The 18,192-nt window shown below is 34.8% G+C and overlaps 1 protein-coding gene across 2 annotated transcripts in view; it reads left to right on the forward strand.

Annotated features, from left to right (window-relative positions):
• Positions 1-255: 255 nt before the first annotated feature.
• The window catches only part of OTOGL (otogelin like), a gene marked incomplete at both ends in the record, with an annotated part of 123,565 nt that continues 105,628 nt past the window's right edge, over positions 256-18,192 (forward strand). For both annotated transcript variants that reach the window (XM_081311620.1, XM_081311621.1), the window contains 7 exons: positions 256-334; positions 1,333-1,372; positions 2,408-2,456; positions 8,305-8,371; positions 10,099-10,197; positions 11,732-11,886; positions 15,156-15,277. In XM_081311620.1, the coding sequence (XP_081167746.1) occupies positions 256-334; positions 1,333-1,372; positions 2,408-2,456; positions 8,305-8,371; positions 10,099-10,197; positions 11,732-11,886; positions 15,156-15,277 (611 nt within the window). The remainder of the gene's footprint in view (positions 335-1,332; positions 1,373-2,407; positions 2,457-8,304; positions 8,372-10,098; positions 10,198-11,731; positions 11,887-15,155; positions 15,278-18,192) is intronic.

Below are 18,192 nucleotides of genomic sequence, written 5' to 3' on the forward strand. Positions count from 1 at the left end.
GGCTGTAACTAATACGGGCTCAGGTGAGCAGCTGCCATGCATTGCTAATGAGGAACCCAGCTAAAGGGTTGTTGCACATTCTAAAGCTTCAGATGCTGTGTGTGGTTAGAAGCCTGGAATTCCTTTTAAAATTACTTTGTTACACAGCTATATTTATTAGAATTTGAGCACACTACAAATACACATACTTCTAAAATGTCATTATAATAAAGGCCCACAATCTGGTTACATTTCAGAGAGAAAGTCTACACTGAAATGAACATTGTGAGAAAATTCAATTTGATGATACCTTGGGGTACATTCTTGCTCCATATACTGCTGTTTTCATTACAAGGTAAGAACTTACATTAAATTTTTACCTTAATTTATCAAATTTTAGCCTCTCTTACAATTGATAATAGTTTTATTTTTTTTTTAAATAAAGCATTTTAAAGTCATTGGAATGACATTCAGGTAATCTTATTGAAAATTCTTAATGATATGGAAAACATGGACCTTTTACTTGTTATTTTTTGTGTCTTTTTAATGGCTATTTAGAATCATGCTTCAATAATGTGCAATTATACTAGAAATTCTGATTATTTTTTTCTTCTAAAAGATTATTTAAAATAATTGTCTATGTTAGAATAAAGATTGGGTATTTAAACTTTCTTCATACCATCAAGCCCCCAAATTGGAAAAAAAAAATTGTTTGAAGACTGACTTTTAACAGTTGAGGTTAAGAATTAATTTCCCATTATTTTTAATAGTAATTTTACCCATAAATTAGTTTTTATAATATATTTTCATGGGGAAATCATATATTTACATTTAGTTTTTAGTTTTTAATCCCTGAAAAAGGCTGTATGCTTGGGAGATAGTAGGGAAAAGGGGAAAAATTATTGAAGTGTAAACCACAGGAGAGATCAAGACACCACCTTCCAATCCTAGTAGTGACTGGAAATCCAAGGAAGAAGGTGTCCTAGGATGCTGGAAGGGACATTGGAGATCCACTTGCACAACACCAGCATTCTGTGGTATGTTTGTTATCTTGCATAAGTCTGGCAAATATGAAATGATAGGACCGGAACTATAACTTGGATCTCTGATTCCAAGTCTAGTGCTCCCTTGGTTGCATTATGTCTCTGTGTAAATCCATGTACACTGCTTGTTCTTTTTGAATTATCACTTAACTCCAGTGTCTCACAAACAATGTCCTGGTCAGCATTCTCTGTAAAGTACAAAATAATTAGCAGCGAAATTGATGTTACAATGAACTATTAAGCAACCAAAACACTGACCAAGATACTTGTAGGCTTTTCATTCTTATCTTTATATATTTATGTCTGGCAGGATATATTTGTGTATCATCCATCTTGATGGGAACATCGAAGTGAGTATTTCTTGTTTTTTTTTTTTTTACCCTCGAAAACATGAAATAATGGAAATAGCACAGCTCAGCAGACAATTGTATCTGCTTTTAAAAATGAATGACATATTTTACAAAAAATGAAATAAATTTTATAAGACATTTCCACAAGTTATAAGTGATTTGGCATACATTTCCTTATTTATGAAGCTAAAATATTTCCTTTTAATTACAAGAAGAGTTCTTGGTGGTGTCCACTAACTATAGGTACTAACGAGATTTTTATTTCGAAGATTTGTATAGAGGCTATATGCAGTAATATAAATTTTTATTATTAATACACATTGATTACAAATGTATTTTTTTCTGAATTCTTAACATAAGGTAAAACAAATTTTAATGATTAAAAAAATAAAGTAGTTCTGGCAGTTGAATAATGAAAATCACTTTTTGGACTAAATTAATCTGCTGAATAAAAAAACCAATTCTATTCTGCATTTGATTATTAACAAAAATTTTTATCAATATATATAAAACACAAAAATATAAAACACCATAAAAAATATTCACCTTAGTGAATGGACTGGTTTTGAATAATAGCAATGTGCTGCCCCTACTCACATTAATTTTAGTCTGCTCTTTATGACATGGAACAGGAGAGAATTGAGTATTATGATTGAAAAGAAACCGGGTGTACTCTTGGCAAAAACTGACTTCACCAGATTTACCAAGTCATGTGGTGGAAATATTATGCTGGTTGGTGCTACAATGTTACACTATTTTATTTCTCTATTTCCAAGTTCCTTCCTAAAATCCAGTTTACATCAGAGACTGGAGAGATTTGGGGACACTCCTAAGTTTTGTAAAATGAGACAGCACCACCACCCAAATCTAACCCCTTCAAAAAGGGGAGGGGGACCTTTTAAATGTTAAACTAAGAAAGACCTCTTTGATAAAGTGATGGAAATCAGGAGGAAAACACCAGCTCTCTCTTGGGAGAGGCTTGTTCAGGTTGCCTAGGGGCCTCTGATTATACAAGTTCTTTTTGTTTTCTTCTAGAAATGAGTTTAATGAAAATCGACAGAAAAGAGCTCTTTTAGCAGCACAGGTAGGTTATGCCTCAGATGGAGAGGGAGGCAGAGAAATAATCCATTCTGCTTTGGACTCTGCTGTCACTTCAACAATGAGACCTTTGTAGAGGGGAATAAAATGCTAAAAACAAAACAGAAAGTGGGAGAAAGAGGCAAAGTAACTTCTCTGCTTTTTTTGTGACCCTCAATTTCATGCTTGGTTCTCATTGACATGTTTGAAGTGAAATACGTTTTTGTTTTTTTTTTTTTTGGTGTGTGTGTGTGTGTGTGTGTGTGTGTGTGTGTGTGTGTGCTCTTCATCTTAGTTATCTAACAGATGGGCTTGAAGCATTTATGGAAGATTGAATCCCATCCACTTGGTAGGAAATTTGAATTTGTTTAGAAGTTAGGCACAATGTCAATCAGGACCATAGCAATAATACAAATACTTTCAAGAAGGAGCGGACAAAGATCAAAAATGATACAAGTTAAATACTGTAGGAGGGCATCAAATATATATCTTGATGTCCTGACAGAGATGGCTTTTGTATTTTCTGGAGAATGTAAATTGTGGGCATCTCTGAAGAGGTAACTGGTTTTTGGAAGACAGGGTAACATTGAATTTGAGGAGCTCTTCTTGCTTGGGTCCCTTTATATAAAAGATATTGGGTAACATAATTGCATTATCTACAAACTATAGTCAGAACATTCAAATGAATTGATTTCAGAAAATGTTTCTCTATAAGAGATAGTTTGCAAAATAAGAGAATCCTAACTTAGTAAAGGCATTTGGGGAAAGTAATGTGATTTGAATATTTATATAGCAAACAGCTTAAATATTCAAGGAAGCCTTTGACAAATGCTAAAGTGCAAACAATTTCTACTAGCATTTTTTGATGGATGCCTGCATTTGTATATTTTATGGTATTGAAGAAAAGAATTAGTAGATGAATGTATGACAGATTTGATATGCTGTTGTTACAGTTTAGGAAACCAAACTGATTTATTTTTGTCAAGAGTAGAGACTTTTTTTTCCTTCCAGAATGGGCAAAGGATTTTATGTAGAATGCAAACACTATTTTTTTTCCTGAAAAGAGAGTGTTTTGCATACAAAGTACTTATGTATCATGTGAAGTGGTTAAAATGATTTTTCTCTAAGAAAGAAAAGGTACATGTTTGCTAGAAGTTACTATGTTAATTAGACAAAGTCATCCACATGACTCAGTAAGAAATCTGATTTTGAGAAAAACTTTCTGGTGAATCCACTAGATTGAGGGACCTTTGAAATATACTCCGAAGGTGTCAGTCATATAAAGTGCCCTATGGATGAGACTATACTATTGTGCATTCCAAGGTATAATTTTCATGAACACCTTCTTTCTGATACTGAGTGAGGAACACACTTTCCTTGTCTTGATGTCCTCCTTCAGGAGAACAAAGAGCAGGGGACTTGCACTTCTATTTTCTGTAGCTAGAGAGGGTGCATCAAAATCATGTAATGTTCATGGACAGATTTAAAAAGAAGAAGAAATGTTAAAGAAGGTCAATGAGACGATAATCATGCACAGCACTCTGTCAGATCTAAATCTTGTGTTTTAAGGCCATTTATGTCCATAGATTCACTCACATGCTTTAAGAACACAGCACTGATGGGTAAATAACTGTACTCAGAAATACATTGGCAATGAAGTGATCCAGAGAATGATAGACAGACTTTCACAGATGCTGCAATGATTTCCCACATGAAGACTTTAATTTTTTGGTGCTTCTTAATCTCCTGTGGAGTTATAATCAGTAAGGCAGAAGAATGGGCTGTCCTCTTTTATCACTTATGTGAATATGTGCACCCAATGCCTGGGGTATTTTTGTATTTGCATTCCAGTTCAATTATTCTTCGGAATCAGGTGCTGAGACATAGACTTGGGAGCAGGTTATTTACTTGCAGAGTACACAGATGAGGGACAGGCAAAGTGAGGGAAGAAGGGAGAAAATTGAATATAGGGTATTAATGAGGGGCTTTCTGCTGTCGGCACTTAGGACCTGCCCTTATTGGGACCCTATGAGGAACCGGGTAGCATGTATCCTAGAATTGTTTCCACAGTGAGAAGCTGGAATATTTATGCACCAATTCCTGTTTCTCACTGGTCAAGAGTGGCCTCTGAGGACTTTTAAATACCCAGGAAAGCACTATTTGTCATTTGTCCTGCTTGGACTCTGTCCTCAGGCAGAGAGAGAAGGAATCCAAGGTTTGAAGTTGGAGGCTGTCAGTGTGCACAGGAACCCAGATAGATTTCAAGCTGAATTTGAGGAAGTTCTGAAAGGGGCATCAACAGAGTCTGCTGTAGTCATGACTCTCAACACCCTTGGGAACTGACTTTTTTTTCCCACGTTCAGTTGGTGTTTGTTGCCAACATATCAAGAATTATGCTAGAGATATAAACAAGAATAGCAGGGCTTGATATCTAGAAACTCCATGTCTAGTGGAAGTAGGGTTATAGAGAAGTAATTTCTGTGCAATTGGCTCATTGAATATAAGACACCATCAATTACTTGTCAATATCCATGTGATGTAAAAATTTAAAAAGCTCCTAATTATCAGTGTAAAATGCCATTTTAAGTTCAGATTTATTTATTTTTTTTAAATGCTGAGTGTCATGTCTAGCACTGGTGAAATGGGTAATGATGCTCTGATACATAGGATGGAGGCTGGGGGTAGTTAGGAGGCTGGTGTTTAGGTAGTCATTGCAGTGTCTATAGTGGAAGTGTGGGTTGGGTGGGGCAAGAAACAAATTATATTATTTTGCCTTGGCCTTATGTTATCCAGTATATTCTGTTTTGCCCAAGAATAGCAGTAGGTAGCATGTTTCTAACCCTTGTTACGTGCTTGGAACTAAATGCATTATTTCTATGATTTCATTTAATCCTCACAATTCTGTGAAGCAGGTGTTATTATTCCTTTTTTATATAATGGGAAACTGAGGTTGAACAGATTGAGTAATTTTATCAAGGGTATGTGGGACACAGAATTGAAATTACTATACACATTTGTTGAGCATCAGAGATGATTGGTTGGTTTACACTAACAAGACTGGCCTAAAATCATTTGGGAGCAAAGTAGGAAACCTGGGAGGATGTGAACTTGGAGCCATGGCATGGGTTAAAGAGTTTAGAAATAATCTTCAAGCTGGGCACGGTTACACATGCCTATAATCCCAATAGCTCAGGAGGCTGAGACAAGAGGATTGCAGATTCAAAGCCAGTCTTAGTAAAAAGCAAGGAGAGCAACTATGAACAGAGCAGGGAGGAAGAGCAGGAAGAAAAGATTAACATTAAACAGAGACATGAGATGGGAGGGAAAGGGAGAGAAAAGGGAAATTGCATGGAAATGAAGGGAGACCCTCATTGCTATACAAAATTACATATAAGAGGTTGTGAGGGGAATGGGAAAATAAACAAGGAGAGAAATGAATTACAGTAGATGGGGTAGAGAGAGAAGATGGGAGGGGAGGGGAGGGGGGATAGTAGGGGATAGGAAAGGTAGCAGAATACAACAGTCACTAATAGGGTATTATGTAAAATTGTGGATGTGTAACCGACGTGATTCTGCAATCTGCATTTGGGGTAAAATTGGGGGTTCATAACCCACTTCAATCTAATGTATGAAATATGATATGTCAAGAGCTTTGTAATGTTGTAAACAACCAATAAAAAAAAGAAAATTATAAGTCATAGAAGATACATATAGCCATGAATCCTTTGTATAAAGTTAGAAATGCCTAAAAAAAAAATGAGTCCTATGTATAGCAGAGCTTCTTGTACATGATGGAATGTTGAGGTACATGATGGAATGTTGAGCTACATACTCCTAGAAATGCTTTTGTTGTTGCTAAGATTTTTACCTCTAAATAAATATCACTCAAATAGGAAAAAAAAAAAAAAAAAAGCAAGGAGCTAAGCAACTCAGCGAGACCTTGTCTCTAAATAAAATACAAGATAGGGCTGGGGATGTGGTTCAGTGGCCAAGTGCTCCTGAGTTCAATCCTGGTATCTCCCACCCCCACCCTGCAAAAAAAAAATTAATAAAAAGAAATGAGTCTTCAAATATTGAGAGATAATGAAGCCAGAATTAGACAGGCAGTCAGTATAGGTAGGGTAAAATCAAGTCAGGCTGGATCAAGGAGGTCAATTTTGAGTGAGTCCAGGAAGTTGGAGACTGTCCCCTGAGGGATTGAAATGTTAATGCCTTCAGATCCCTTCCTCCACCCTTATGAAGGAACTGCCTCTGCTCTAACCAGTTGCTAAGGTAATCTGTCCCAGGAATTGCCCCTCCTGCCAGGGAGCTGTAAGGTTGTTCATTAATGTAGGTCCTGGGCTGCTCCCTCCTGCCTTTCCCTCTCCAGCCCACCTGTTTCCCACCTTTTGGCCATCCAACCAAGCTCCTGGGCCTAGTCCCCTATGCAGGAAGAAGAGAGATAAGGGGAGAAGAGGAGAACAAAGGAAGCCTAGGACATATAAAAAGGGCAGAACACCTCGCTTCTTGGGATACCAGGATACCAGCTGTGGCCCCCTTCTCTCTCCCAGGAGAAGTCTGTGTTATCCCTTTTTAAATAAACCCCGCTTTATATGATTGCCTGGGCTGCTTCTCTAATGTTCAAACTTCAACATGTGAGGAAGGAGGACTTGTCACCGATAAGCAGCGGTTTCATATAGCATAGAGCAGGTTTTCCTATTCAAAGAAAAAGTACTGAGATGGAAAAATGCCAAAATAAAACTTTACATGTGGGCAGGTGACCAGAATCTGTGGAAAAAGGACTCGGTTTCTCATATGGTGTCCCTCATCCCTACTTCCTTTTTATCCTTCCCCTTCTCCAGTTTTTCCAACATCATCAGCTGCTTTATTTGACAATTGTGTGGCAAATTTGGGGTTTGTGTTTCTTCTGTCAAATATGAAAAATGCTATTGGGAGAGATATGGCCCAAGTTCTATATGCAATTGGTACTGATTTGGAATAATCATCTACAATTGATTAGTTTTAAATCCACAATTATTTGATATGAATGTCTCACAAAGGTTGTTCAGATTAAAATAAGTCCCTTTATTACTGATTTCTCTGTGAAGGAATTATGCTGAAAACTTTACCAACTTTGTTTTACTTCATTTTCGTAACTATGAAATGAAGTAGGTGCCATGATTGTTTCCTTTTTACAGATGAGTAAAGGGAGGCACTCACTGAGAGGTTAAGAAACTTGCCAAAGTGTAAGTTATGACAGAGTCAGGACTTTACTCCAGGTCTGTTTGTTTCTATAATTCATGCTTTTAATCCTTACTTGAAACTACCTTAGGCTCTATAAAGAGATGTATTTAAATGTTCCATGAACTTTAAAGTGCCAACTCTTTGGAGCTAAAGGTGACACGTCGACTCTGAAACAGCTGGTGCTTTTGTGGCTAGTGATTGGTGCTCAGGTTGCAAGACAGCACCCACTGTTGGTCCATTAGCCCCATGCAGTTTTTTCTAGCCTCATCTGCACCTGGAAATGTCAGAGAACTGCTGTTTCTACAGGCAAAGCAATCAATTAATCCACAGATTAGGCTCCAGCCAGGTTCCTTTCACAAGGGGGTGATGGGCCTGAGAATGAGGAAGCAAAGTGAGGATGAGAGCAGAGAAGGCAAATGACTTGTTAAAGTCATGGAAGAACCCAAACAAAGGCTTGAAACCAGGTCATCTACCTACAACCCTGAAAGAGCCCTTTCTGCCTCACTGAGACAGTCTCTATAATCCATGGAAATACAAAGTCAGTACTTCATCATTTCTGTATTTGTAGCTATTTTCTGGATTTTTCCATCTGCATGTTTGGCTTGAAAAAATAATTCTTATTTCTTTCAAAGCTTGAAGCAACTTCTCCAAGATATTTTTTCCATGAAGCTATTAACTGGGGTGAGAGCAAAATAAAAGGTCAGTTCTTATACCTGTGTTTTTGTTTTGTTTTCTCAAAAGGTCCCTTTGGGAGATAATATTGAATCACTTCTGTATTGTTTCCATGTACTTCATGGAGGAAACTAAACCAGGGTGGTAATAATAGTAATAACTTAAGTTCATTTCCTATAGAAATTCAAATTATTTTTTAAAATAACCAGAGCTAAACATTTAGACAAAACCCATAAGACCTGGAATGATGTCACTGGGTATCAAAACCCCCCTTTTCTGCATCATTTATTTTTTTCCTTAATTACTTGACATTCCTATTTTGCTTAAAATAATAATTAAATAATAAATAATATCAATTAAATATTAATTATCATTTAATAATTAAGTAATAATTTCACATTTCCTTTAAGTAGCTTAAAATTTGAGAGGAAACTAGAAAATAGAAATTTTTATTATGATGTTTAAAATCATATGGATCCTCACCAGTTTTGGTTTGCTATTTGTTTTCAGGAGAACAAACAGGAGTGTAAGTAAAATTTTGAAGGAGATACATTTGTTTACTTAAATATTTAAATATATATTCATTGGTAAAACTTAAGACTGTAATTAAGATAAACTTTAAAGATAAATGTGCACCTTAAGGAAAAAACTGCTTTTAAGTTTATGAAAAACATAATTTTCACCAATATTTATGGTTTAAGGTAAAACAGCTCATTTCTACTAAGGATTTATGAAGAGATTTTTGCATTTTAAACTGTACAGATAACAATGAATCTTAAGTTGGAAAGTAATAATGGGATTTTCTCATTCTTGTCTCTGGCAGAACTGTGGTTAAATTACTACAGTTAGATGAGTATCTTCCATGAACTTGACATATCCCAGGCAGGCCCAACTTCTTTAGTAATACTTTATGGTGACTCAAAGATGTTCTCTAAATCCTCTGATATGTGACTTAAGTTCTTCGTACTTGAGTTTTGCCAGTTGCCTCTTGTCCTCTCCTTGACAGAAGAAAAATTTTTATTGTGATTCATTTGCATTTTTTAAATCCACTCCAAAGATGATAACAAAATTAGGATTGGAGCTCGTGGTGACTTGCTTCCTCTTTTTTAATGTAAATCTTTGGAGCAAGTTTTCTTTCCACAAAAGGTAATCCTTTTGGTGACAGCCAGCAGTGACATGGGCTTAGGTCTCATCAATATTAAGCACAGGTTCCAGAGATATTGCTTCATTTATATTGAGCCTGAGGATTAATAAACAAATTTTGAATGCAGTGTTTAATCATTCTATTCAATAGTAGGAGTTCCTTTTTTTTTTTTTTTTCATGATTCGTTAAGTTAATGCTGATACCATTCTTTAGTACCATGCTTGCTCCTGGAGAAGGAGCAGATCGGAAGTGCAGCTGGTGCTGAACTCCATCAATGGAATCCTCTGCAGTTTGTGTATTTCTGGTTCTCATCATCTGGGACAGTGATTCCTTACATGGGAACTTGACCTTTCAATTGCTTGAAGGAGGATGACCTTTGCACTCAGAGTAGTTTCAGATGTGAAAGCCTGTCTTTCTTGCTTCACAGCTCACATAATGAAATGAGCTAGATAGAGATTTGATGGGTTTAATTCTTTAGCTTCTCAGTGCAAGAGGCCCAGGGTTCTATTTAAGTTTATGGTGGTTACAGTTAGTCCAAGTTGGATCTTGACATATTGTGTTTATAAGAGCCCATGCATGCCAGAAAATAACTTATTATTTTGCTCCTCAGGTTCTTGTCCTCATGAATGCCTTAACGGAGCTTTCTGTTCTAAGACTGGTACATGTGACTGTCAAATATTTCAAGCTCTTGGGACAAGGTGCCAGATTAGTAAGTGTCAGGGATATTTGTGAGAGAATTATGGGATGCTGAAAAGAACATGAAGGCATAATTTTGCTATGGCAGTGTTCATCCATTGGGAGTTGTATATTAACTAGAGAGCTGACAATTTATTTTCAGTGATTTGAAATGATTTTGAAACAATGTAAAATAAAAATAAATATGCATACTTTTCCTTCATGCTGATCTCTAATGTTTTCCTAGTATTCTTTACACTTTATACACTACTAGTCCATCATAATAAATTCTCAGTCATCTCTCTTTTATTTTGTAAATTAGATTCTTTATTTGGAGCCACACATTCTTTTTGAATTTGAGTTAATTGATTATTCTGTACAAAAATATTGTAATATAATTGAGAGTTCTTCAAAACAGGGGAGTTTTTTCTTTTTCTAAGTTTTTATCTATAGTGTTTAAGATAGGATCTTATGTGAATATGATCAATAAATTTTCATTTAATCAATATTTATTGAGCATTTACTAGATCCCAATGTAGGCAAAAGGCTATACATGTGTGAACAATATCGACATGTTCCTGTTCTCCTGGAGGCTGTAGTCTAGAAATAGTATCTTATATACAAGAAATACACAATAATTAAACTTGTGACATGTACTATAAAGAAAAGTACAAGATGAATGAAAATATACCACAGAAAATATGCACTGGCAGGAAAGACTGCTTTAAAAGTGAATCACCTGCTGGGCATGGTGATGTATGTCTGTAATCCCAGCAGCTCAGGAAGCTGAGGCAGAAGGATCCCAAGTTCAAAGCCAGCCTCAGCAATTTAGCAAGGCCCTAACTAATTTAGCAAGACTGCCTCAAAAAAAAAAAAAAAAAAAAAAAAAAGAATCATCCTGTGTCTTTTACTGGCCAGAAACAGTAAATTTAAGTAAAAATTACAAAAAGAAAGAAAAGGCACTAAACAGAATATCTACAAGGGTAGATAAGGGTAGATATGATGATCACAGGAAATGAAGTTGTGTCATTTAAGATGGATATTGCTTGAGATTTGGCCACTCTGAGGTCATGATTTCTGAAATTCCAGTAAACTTTGAACAACTAATGCTGTTTTGTTTTCTTTTGGTCAATATGGTATCTCTTCGAATACCATAAAAATATTTTTGAAAGAACTGTGGAGACTGGAACACTCTAATGCTACCTATGCAAAGTTTTAGGACAGGCAGTGGTGACATTTCTCCTTTCTGAGCCACATATTTGCTTTATCAGCACCACCTTCTTTTCTTATATCATTTCCTTGGTCTTCCTTTCTCCTACACTCTCCTTTTGGAAGTAAAAATTAATATCAATCCTTTTTCAGAACAAATTGAAGACCCTGTTTTTCCTTTAAAAGTTTGATAGTTTTGACAGCATCTAGTAATTTCATAATAGTTTTTTCTTTCTGTGATAGAAACTACCAAAGAAGAAAATACTTATTTCATTGAAAATTAGAATCATCATAACTGAACATGACTAGAAGCAACTAATTTCTTTCATTTTACTGAACTTTTTCCTATTTCTTTTCAGTCCCAAACATGGGCAGTGGCAGAGATGGTATTTGCAAAACCTGGGGACAATATCATTTTGAAACATTTGATGGCATCTACTATTACTTTCCAGGAACTTGTTCCTATATTTTTGCAAAGGACTGTGGTAATTTGGAGCCTCGGTACACTGTATGGGTAGGTGATCCTAGAATATATTCATTTAAAAAAATTATTTCTGGAAAAGTGTATCCTTAAAAGACCTGGACAAATGATGGGGAATAGATAATAATAATAGAATGACTACTCAGGGTTCTGTTTTTAATGGATAGACCAAATTTGTGGTTATATTGAGTATAATTCTATTGAGATGAGGCCTAGCATTGTGAGAAATAGGGTTTGAATCCCTGTTGGAGGATCTTATAGGCAATGCATAAGTGTCTGTTATGGATGTCATGATGTCAACATCAGTCATCATCTCTCATCTTCAGGTTTTGCTTGATTATTGAAAAGGGGGGGCTGGGGATGTGGCTCAAGCGGTAGCGTGCTCAGCACCACATACCAACAAAGATGTTGTGTCCGCCAAGAACTAAAAAAAAAAAAAAAAAAAAATACTAAAAAATTCTCTCCCTCTCTCTCTCTCTCTCTCTCTCTCTCTCTCTCTCTCCCCCCCGACTCTTTCTTAAAAAAAAAGGGGGGGTAGGTTCAGTCACCGACCCTATTGCTTACACTTATTTTCTTCTTGACACTTTAATTGAGGGGTACATACTCAGCCCTGAGTTCAAGTCCCAGTACCAAAACAAAACAAAACAAACCAGCATTCTTAGTATGGACTGGAAGCTGACATGTATTCATTGGAGTATACAAACTACATAATTGTTAGTTAGATTAATATTATATGATGGAGCTCAGAGAATTAGTTCTTAGATGCAGAACTACTTATTCAAATGAATAAGTAGGAGACATCTCAAGATGCAAATTGCAGAGTAGCTCTAGTTCAAGTAAGAAGAAAGTCAGGACTTCTTCCCCTGTGAATTATCCTTTAGGGAATTTCTAGGCATCTCAAAGCACAACCAAGAAACGGCTTGAAGTCCTGCTTTAAAAGCTAAATCTTTTCATAGCCAATATGTGTTTAAATTCCTGCTAATTGTTTTTCCTTCTAACTTATATGTTGAAGTTGCCTAAATTCTTCTTCTGTCTTAGATGATGCAAATATTAAAAAGTAGGAACTGAAACTTTATTCAGGGATCTGGGTCTGCAACTCAGAAAGCAAAGAGGTATATTGACCTTTGAAAGTGTGGAGCCTATGGCTAAGAAATTAGAGGTGTCTTTAGATAGGAAAGTTAGTGGGATGCATTTTCAAGTTCTTGCTGTTAACTTCTTCATTGTCATTGACTCCCTCTTCCCCTCCTCCCACTAGGTTTCTCTCTCTATATTGGTATTCCTGTTTCTCTATACTGGTATTCACTTAACTCCTTTGACTTTCTCATTGAAATGTTCTTGTCCAGTGTCTTACTCTTCTGAGGCCCAAGGTATCAACTAGATCATCATCCTTTGATAATAATACAATGTGTAGAAAATTTGAAGATTCAGAGAAGTCTAAAAGAATAATATTAGGATTATCAGTCAAGAACTACCATTACCATTGCTAATGGCTTCATATATTTCCTTACAGGATTTTTTTTTACTCTACATTTTATACAGATTTATAGAATTGAAATTACACTGTGTATTGTTTTTCTGTTCTAAATTTTTACTTAATGTTATATCAAGAACTTTCTTAAATGTCATAAATTTTACTAGCTGTATACATTTCAATTCATGGTATGCCCAAATGATTTAATGATGTCCATTTTGGAAATTTTGGTTTTTAAGATCAGTATTTAAAAAAAAAACTATTTATGCAGTTTCCTTTTTTATACTTCTGATATTTTTTCTTTTTAAATATAATTTTATTTTTATGAATATAGTACATGACAATAATTTGAAAGATTTCATAAAAATAGCAAAAAATAACCCTACCTTCCTTCTTTTTTTTTTTTTTTTTTTTTTGGTTTGGTATGAGGGATTGAACCCAGAGGCTCTTGACCCCTGAGCCACATCCCCAGCCTATTTTACATTTTATTTAGTCTTGCTAAATTGCTTAGAGCCTCACTAAATCATGGAGGCTGGCTTTGAATTCACAATCCTCCTGCTTCAGCCTCCAGAGTAGCTGGGATTTTAGGCATGTGCCACTATACCTAGCCTGTCTTCATTCCTGTTGTAGTTTGGCTCCACAGAGGCAACTTTTGAAACTCTTTCTTTGGGTTTTTAATCTTTCATAAAGATATGATATTATTTCTTTATTTTTTAAAAGTTAGAACTTATTTGGAGCTGGGGTTGTGGCTCAGTGGTAGAGGGCTTGCCTCGAATGTGTGAGGCACTGGATTCAATTTTCATTACCACATAAAAATAAATAAATAAAATAAAATGTAGAACAATAATTTTATTGTTCATCTATAACTAAAAATAATTTTTTAAAAAGTTAGAACTTACGTATTCACTTCCTTTTATGGAAAATGAGGAATCATCTTAATTGCAGCATACTTTAACACTTAGTTACACGCACACACACAGAAACAGATACACTTGCAGATACACAAACACACATACACATATACCCCCACTTCTTCATTCCTTCTAATAGAGTTATATCACTATTTTTGGTTCAATCAACATATGGATGTTACATTGGAGTCACTATGTAAGCATTGCTTAGAGCTGCACCCAATAGGTTAGAGTGACTTTATTTCTCTTGTACATTTTCCTAGAGTAAACAGTTATCCCATCTTTTGTTTGCTGCATTTCCTTTACTGATTTCTTTTGAGGCCACTATGTATCTACCACGTGGGATTTCTATTCAATCTCCTCCTGGAGAATTTTGTTCCCTCTCTATATTGGTATTCCTGTTTCTTGGATCCTAATGAAAGTCCAGTGAACTGGGAACTGTATTCATACTTGAGAGACAGGCTCTGAAAAGCCTATTGGATGTTCTGAACGTATAGCCAGTGTTTGCAGTGGTGTTTAAACAGGGATTCATTTCTTCTTTCTTAACTTACTTTTCACTAGTTCTTAAGTTTTTTTTTTAAGTTTGAAAAAATATTCTTTTCCTGGAAAGTATGCATGGGGGGAAAAACACTTGAAATATTAATTATAATTTGAAAAACACTTTCAGAATTTTGAAGTTCAATTCACTGTGATTTCTGATCATTTACATTTTAGAAAGTTAATTCTGTTGTCCAGCTTGTGGGGTAAATATTTCTTTTCTCTCAATAATCACAAATGTCATATAGCTTTGTAGAATGTCTTGGGACTAATGAAGCTACAGAACTATAAACATGCATTGTGAGTTTAGTAACCCAAGTGGATTCCATTTGTTATTGTTATTGGTTCCTATGCTTTTTTTTTTCCATTTTTCTCCCTTAAAGGTTCATAATAGTCCTAGATGCTTTGGTTCAGTGTATACTTGTTATCGGTCAATCAGCTTATTCTTTTCAAACCAAGAGGAAATTCGAATTTATGGCCATGAAATTAAAAAAGATGGAATCAGGTAATGTATGATAAATGATATAATAAAAATGATACAACAGATTAACAGAATTTTAAAATACCTCAGTCTGGAAGTGAATTGTGGAGATTAGGAAGAGATATTTCTTCAACAGTACCCTTCCGTTGTATGGGAGATATGAAAACTTCAGTGGGATCTAAGGCCAAGCAGGTAGCCAGGAATCTTACCAGTTTGACCTTTCTAATTCTTGTGCAGGACAGAAATATGTTTATACAGGTACAGATAAGTTTATCATATTTTTTAAATGAGAAATTCAAGAAATTTTTATACTGAACTCCTGATTATTTTATTTTATATTCAACTCCTGATTATTTTTTTTCTTAAATATTTCCTCTTTATCTTTGTAGCAGGACCTTACAAAAATCTATTTTGTTTTATTTTTGAAATGATAATTGAAGGCCTTTCCAAGTTTGTGTGAATGAAGTTTGGGTGTCACTTGAGATTTTCCATTGAAGTTCTGACAAAGACTCAGAGACAATAAATAACTGGCCTTCTTGAATAGATCAGAGAGCAACCGCTTCTGGCTTCCTGTCTGCCAAGAATATGACCCAAGAGTTTTGGGGAAGTGTATATTTATATATTTTGCAAAAGGTTTTATGCATTTAAAGCTAGAAATACTGGGAATAAACTACCTTTCCATCTAAATAATTACAGAGACACTTTTAAATATTTAAATATTTCCTAGCTGAGTTATGCCAGAAAAAGTAAATTGGGGGCTGGAACAATTGCATCCATCATTCAGAATTCACTACCACGTTTTGAACAATGAGGATTCTTTCCAGAGCAATGGCTTTACCAACCAATGATGCCTTTTCTCAGTTTACATTCCTCAAGAGGCAGCAGGCAGTAGCAGAGAGGGCTTCTGACAAAGTACCAAGGAGCTTTGTCACAGTTGCAACCAGGAATAGCCCCTCCATCTCTCTAGGCTTATTTTCTTGATTATTTCCTTCTAAACAAAAACAGCATTTGAATGGGAAGCATTGCGCAGTTAAACATGCATTTCCTAGAGCTGAATTTAAATAGTTAATTTAGGATGCTCTATGTGGGAATTTGGGTAATATAGTGGGCACTTAAAAATTACATGTTTTGTAAAACAGAGATGCCATTCAGATAGATTAACCCTTTGTGAAGTGGAAGACATATATTTAGTTTTAATAAGGAGAAAGCATTTCTATGGTGATTTCCAGTTACATGATAGAAAAAATGATTTTCTTGTTACTCAGCAATGTTGCTTATATTAATGTTGTTTATGGCCTAGAGCCTAACTCACAGTAAGTGCAACAGAAATATTTGCTAAAATAAACTCAAATATGGTGGCTCTGCACATTAACCCATATCTCTCTGGATTTTAGTTTTCTCAACTGTGAAATAAGGGGTTTTGGTAGAAATGAATCCGTGAATACTTTTTAGCATTAATCTGTGTATGTATTTTAGCTTGCATTTTAATGTTTCCTATTGTAAAATAAAATCAGAACTTTATACACATTTGGGGTTTGTCTTAGACTAACTGGAGTTTATCTAGTTCTCATTTTTATTCCCTATCTCCTCTAATATACTTCTATGTTATAAACTTCAAAATAAGCACAGGTACCCATTTTTCTTTTAAACAGTTGTGTATACAATTAAATTAACTATTATACAGAACAGGTAACAAACCAAGTAACAGACAACCTGACAAAAAAAAATTACCCTCAACAGAGTAATTATATTTACAATTAGCATCCCATTACTATAAAATGTTTATAAAACATGATTTACTTTTTCAAGTATAGTTTTTATAAACTTGCAATCTCAAGCAAATAATATTCAATATTATTTCAAACTGACTTTATGAATTCCTCATATTTATAATTTTCATAAAAACATTTAGTCTTTTTGTTCTCTAATTAAGTTTTTAGTTATTTTCCTATGTTATAACAAATTTTTTGTAAATATTTATCTATCAAATACCTTTGTGCAAATGGTTACAGACATTTTAAGTTGCTTCTTTGGGGATTGTCCCTTCATGTGTTAGTATGTTTGGTTTTGTAGTTTCTGATGCATGTATCCATGCTCTATGGGAAGAAATCACTAATTTGAAATTTTTGAGAGAAGTATATGAATATACCTATTCACCACCATTTTACTCACATTATAGTTTGTGATTTTATTTTGGCATGCTATCTTAACAGAAATGAATTTTTTCCAGTTTCCTTAATTATCAGCACCTGTTTTTTTCGGCAATACTCATGGATGGAAGAACAGTGTTCTCTTAAATGTTTCCTAGATGACTTTGCTTTTTACATGTCCAGTTGTTCAGTTTTCTTCAATTCCCTTATGTTTCTGATTTCCTAAGCACACTTTTTTTTTTGTGTGTGAAAAATGGAAAAATTAGACATTAGATTAGGAGTTTAAATATCTTATTTAACCTTTGTTTAAATGGGCCACACTGTATCCACCTTGAAACCTAGGAAATAGTCTATGCAATATTACATGACAATTTATATTACATTCCTAATGTAAGTATGATTAACTATTCTGAGACATTTTTCTTTTAGAAAACAATGGTTTATGCTAAGGTGATATTTTGATAATGGAAACTCTTATTTCCTGATAGCCACATTGAAAATAAAATTAAAGAAAGTTAGAACTTGAATATGTTTGCATATTCTGAACATTGTTTGTCTTGACTTCAGAACTGTTGAGCAGGATTTTTAGATTATTTTTAACTCTCTAGAAAAAAACATAACTTAAGCCCTCCCTCATTATTCTAAATAGGTAGCTACTTTGCAGATTTTAAAAAATTACTGATACTTAGCAAGTGTGCATTTTTGGTTGGTTAAAAGAAGCATCCAGTCAGGCACAGTGCACATGCCTGTAATCCCAGTGGCTCAGGAAGCTGAGACAAGAGGATTGCA

The sequence above is a fragment of the Spermophilus citellus genome, assembly GCF_964194105.1.
Source record: "Spermophilus citellus genome assembly, chromosome: 10".
Taxonomy (NCBI): domain Eukaryota; kingdom Metazoa; phylum Chordata; class Mammalia; order Rodentia; family Sciuridae; genus Spermophilus; species Spermophilus citellus.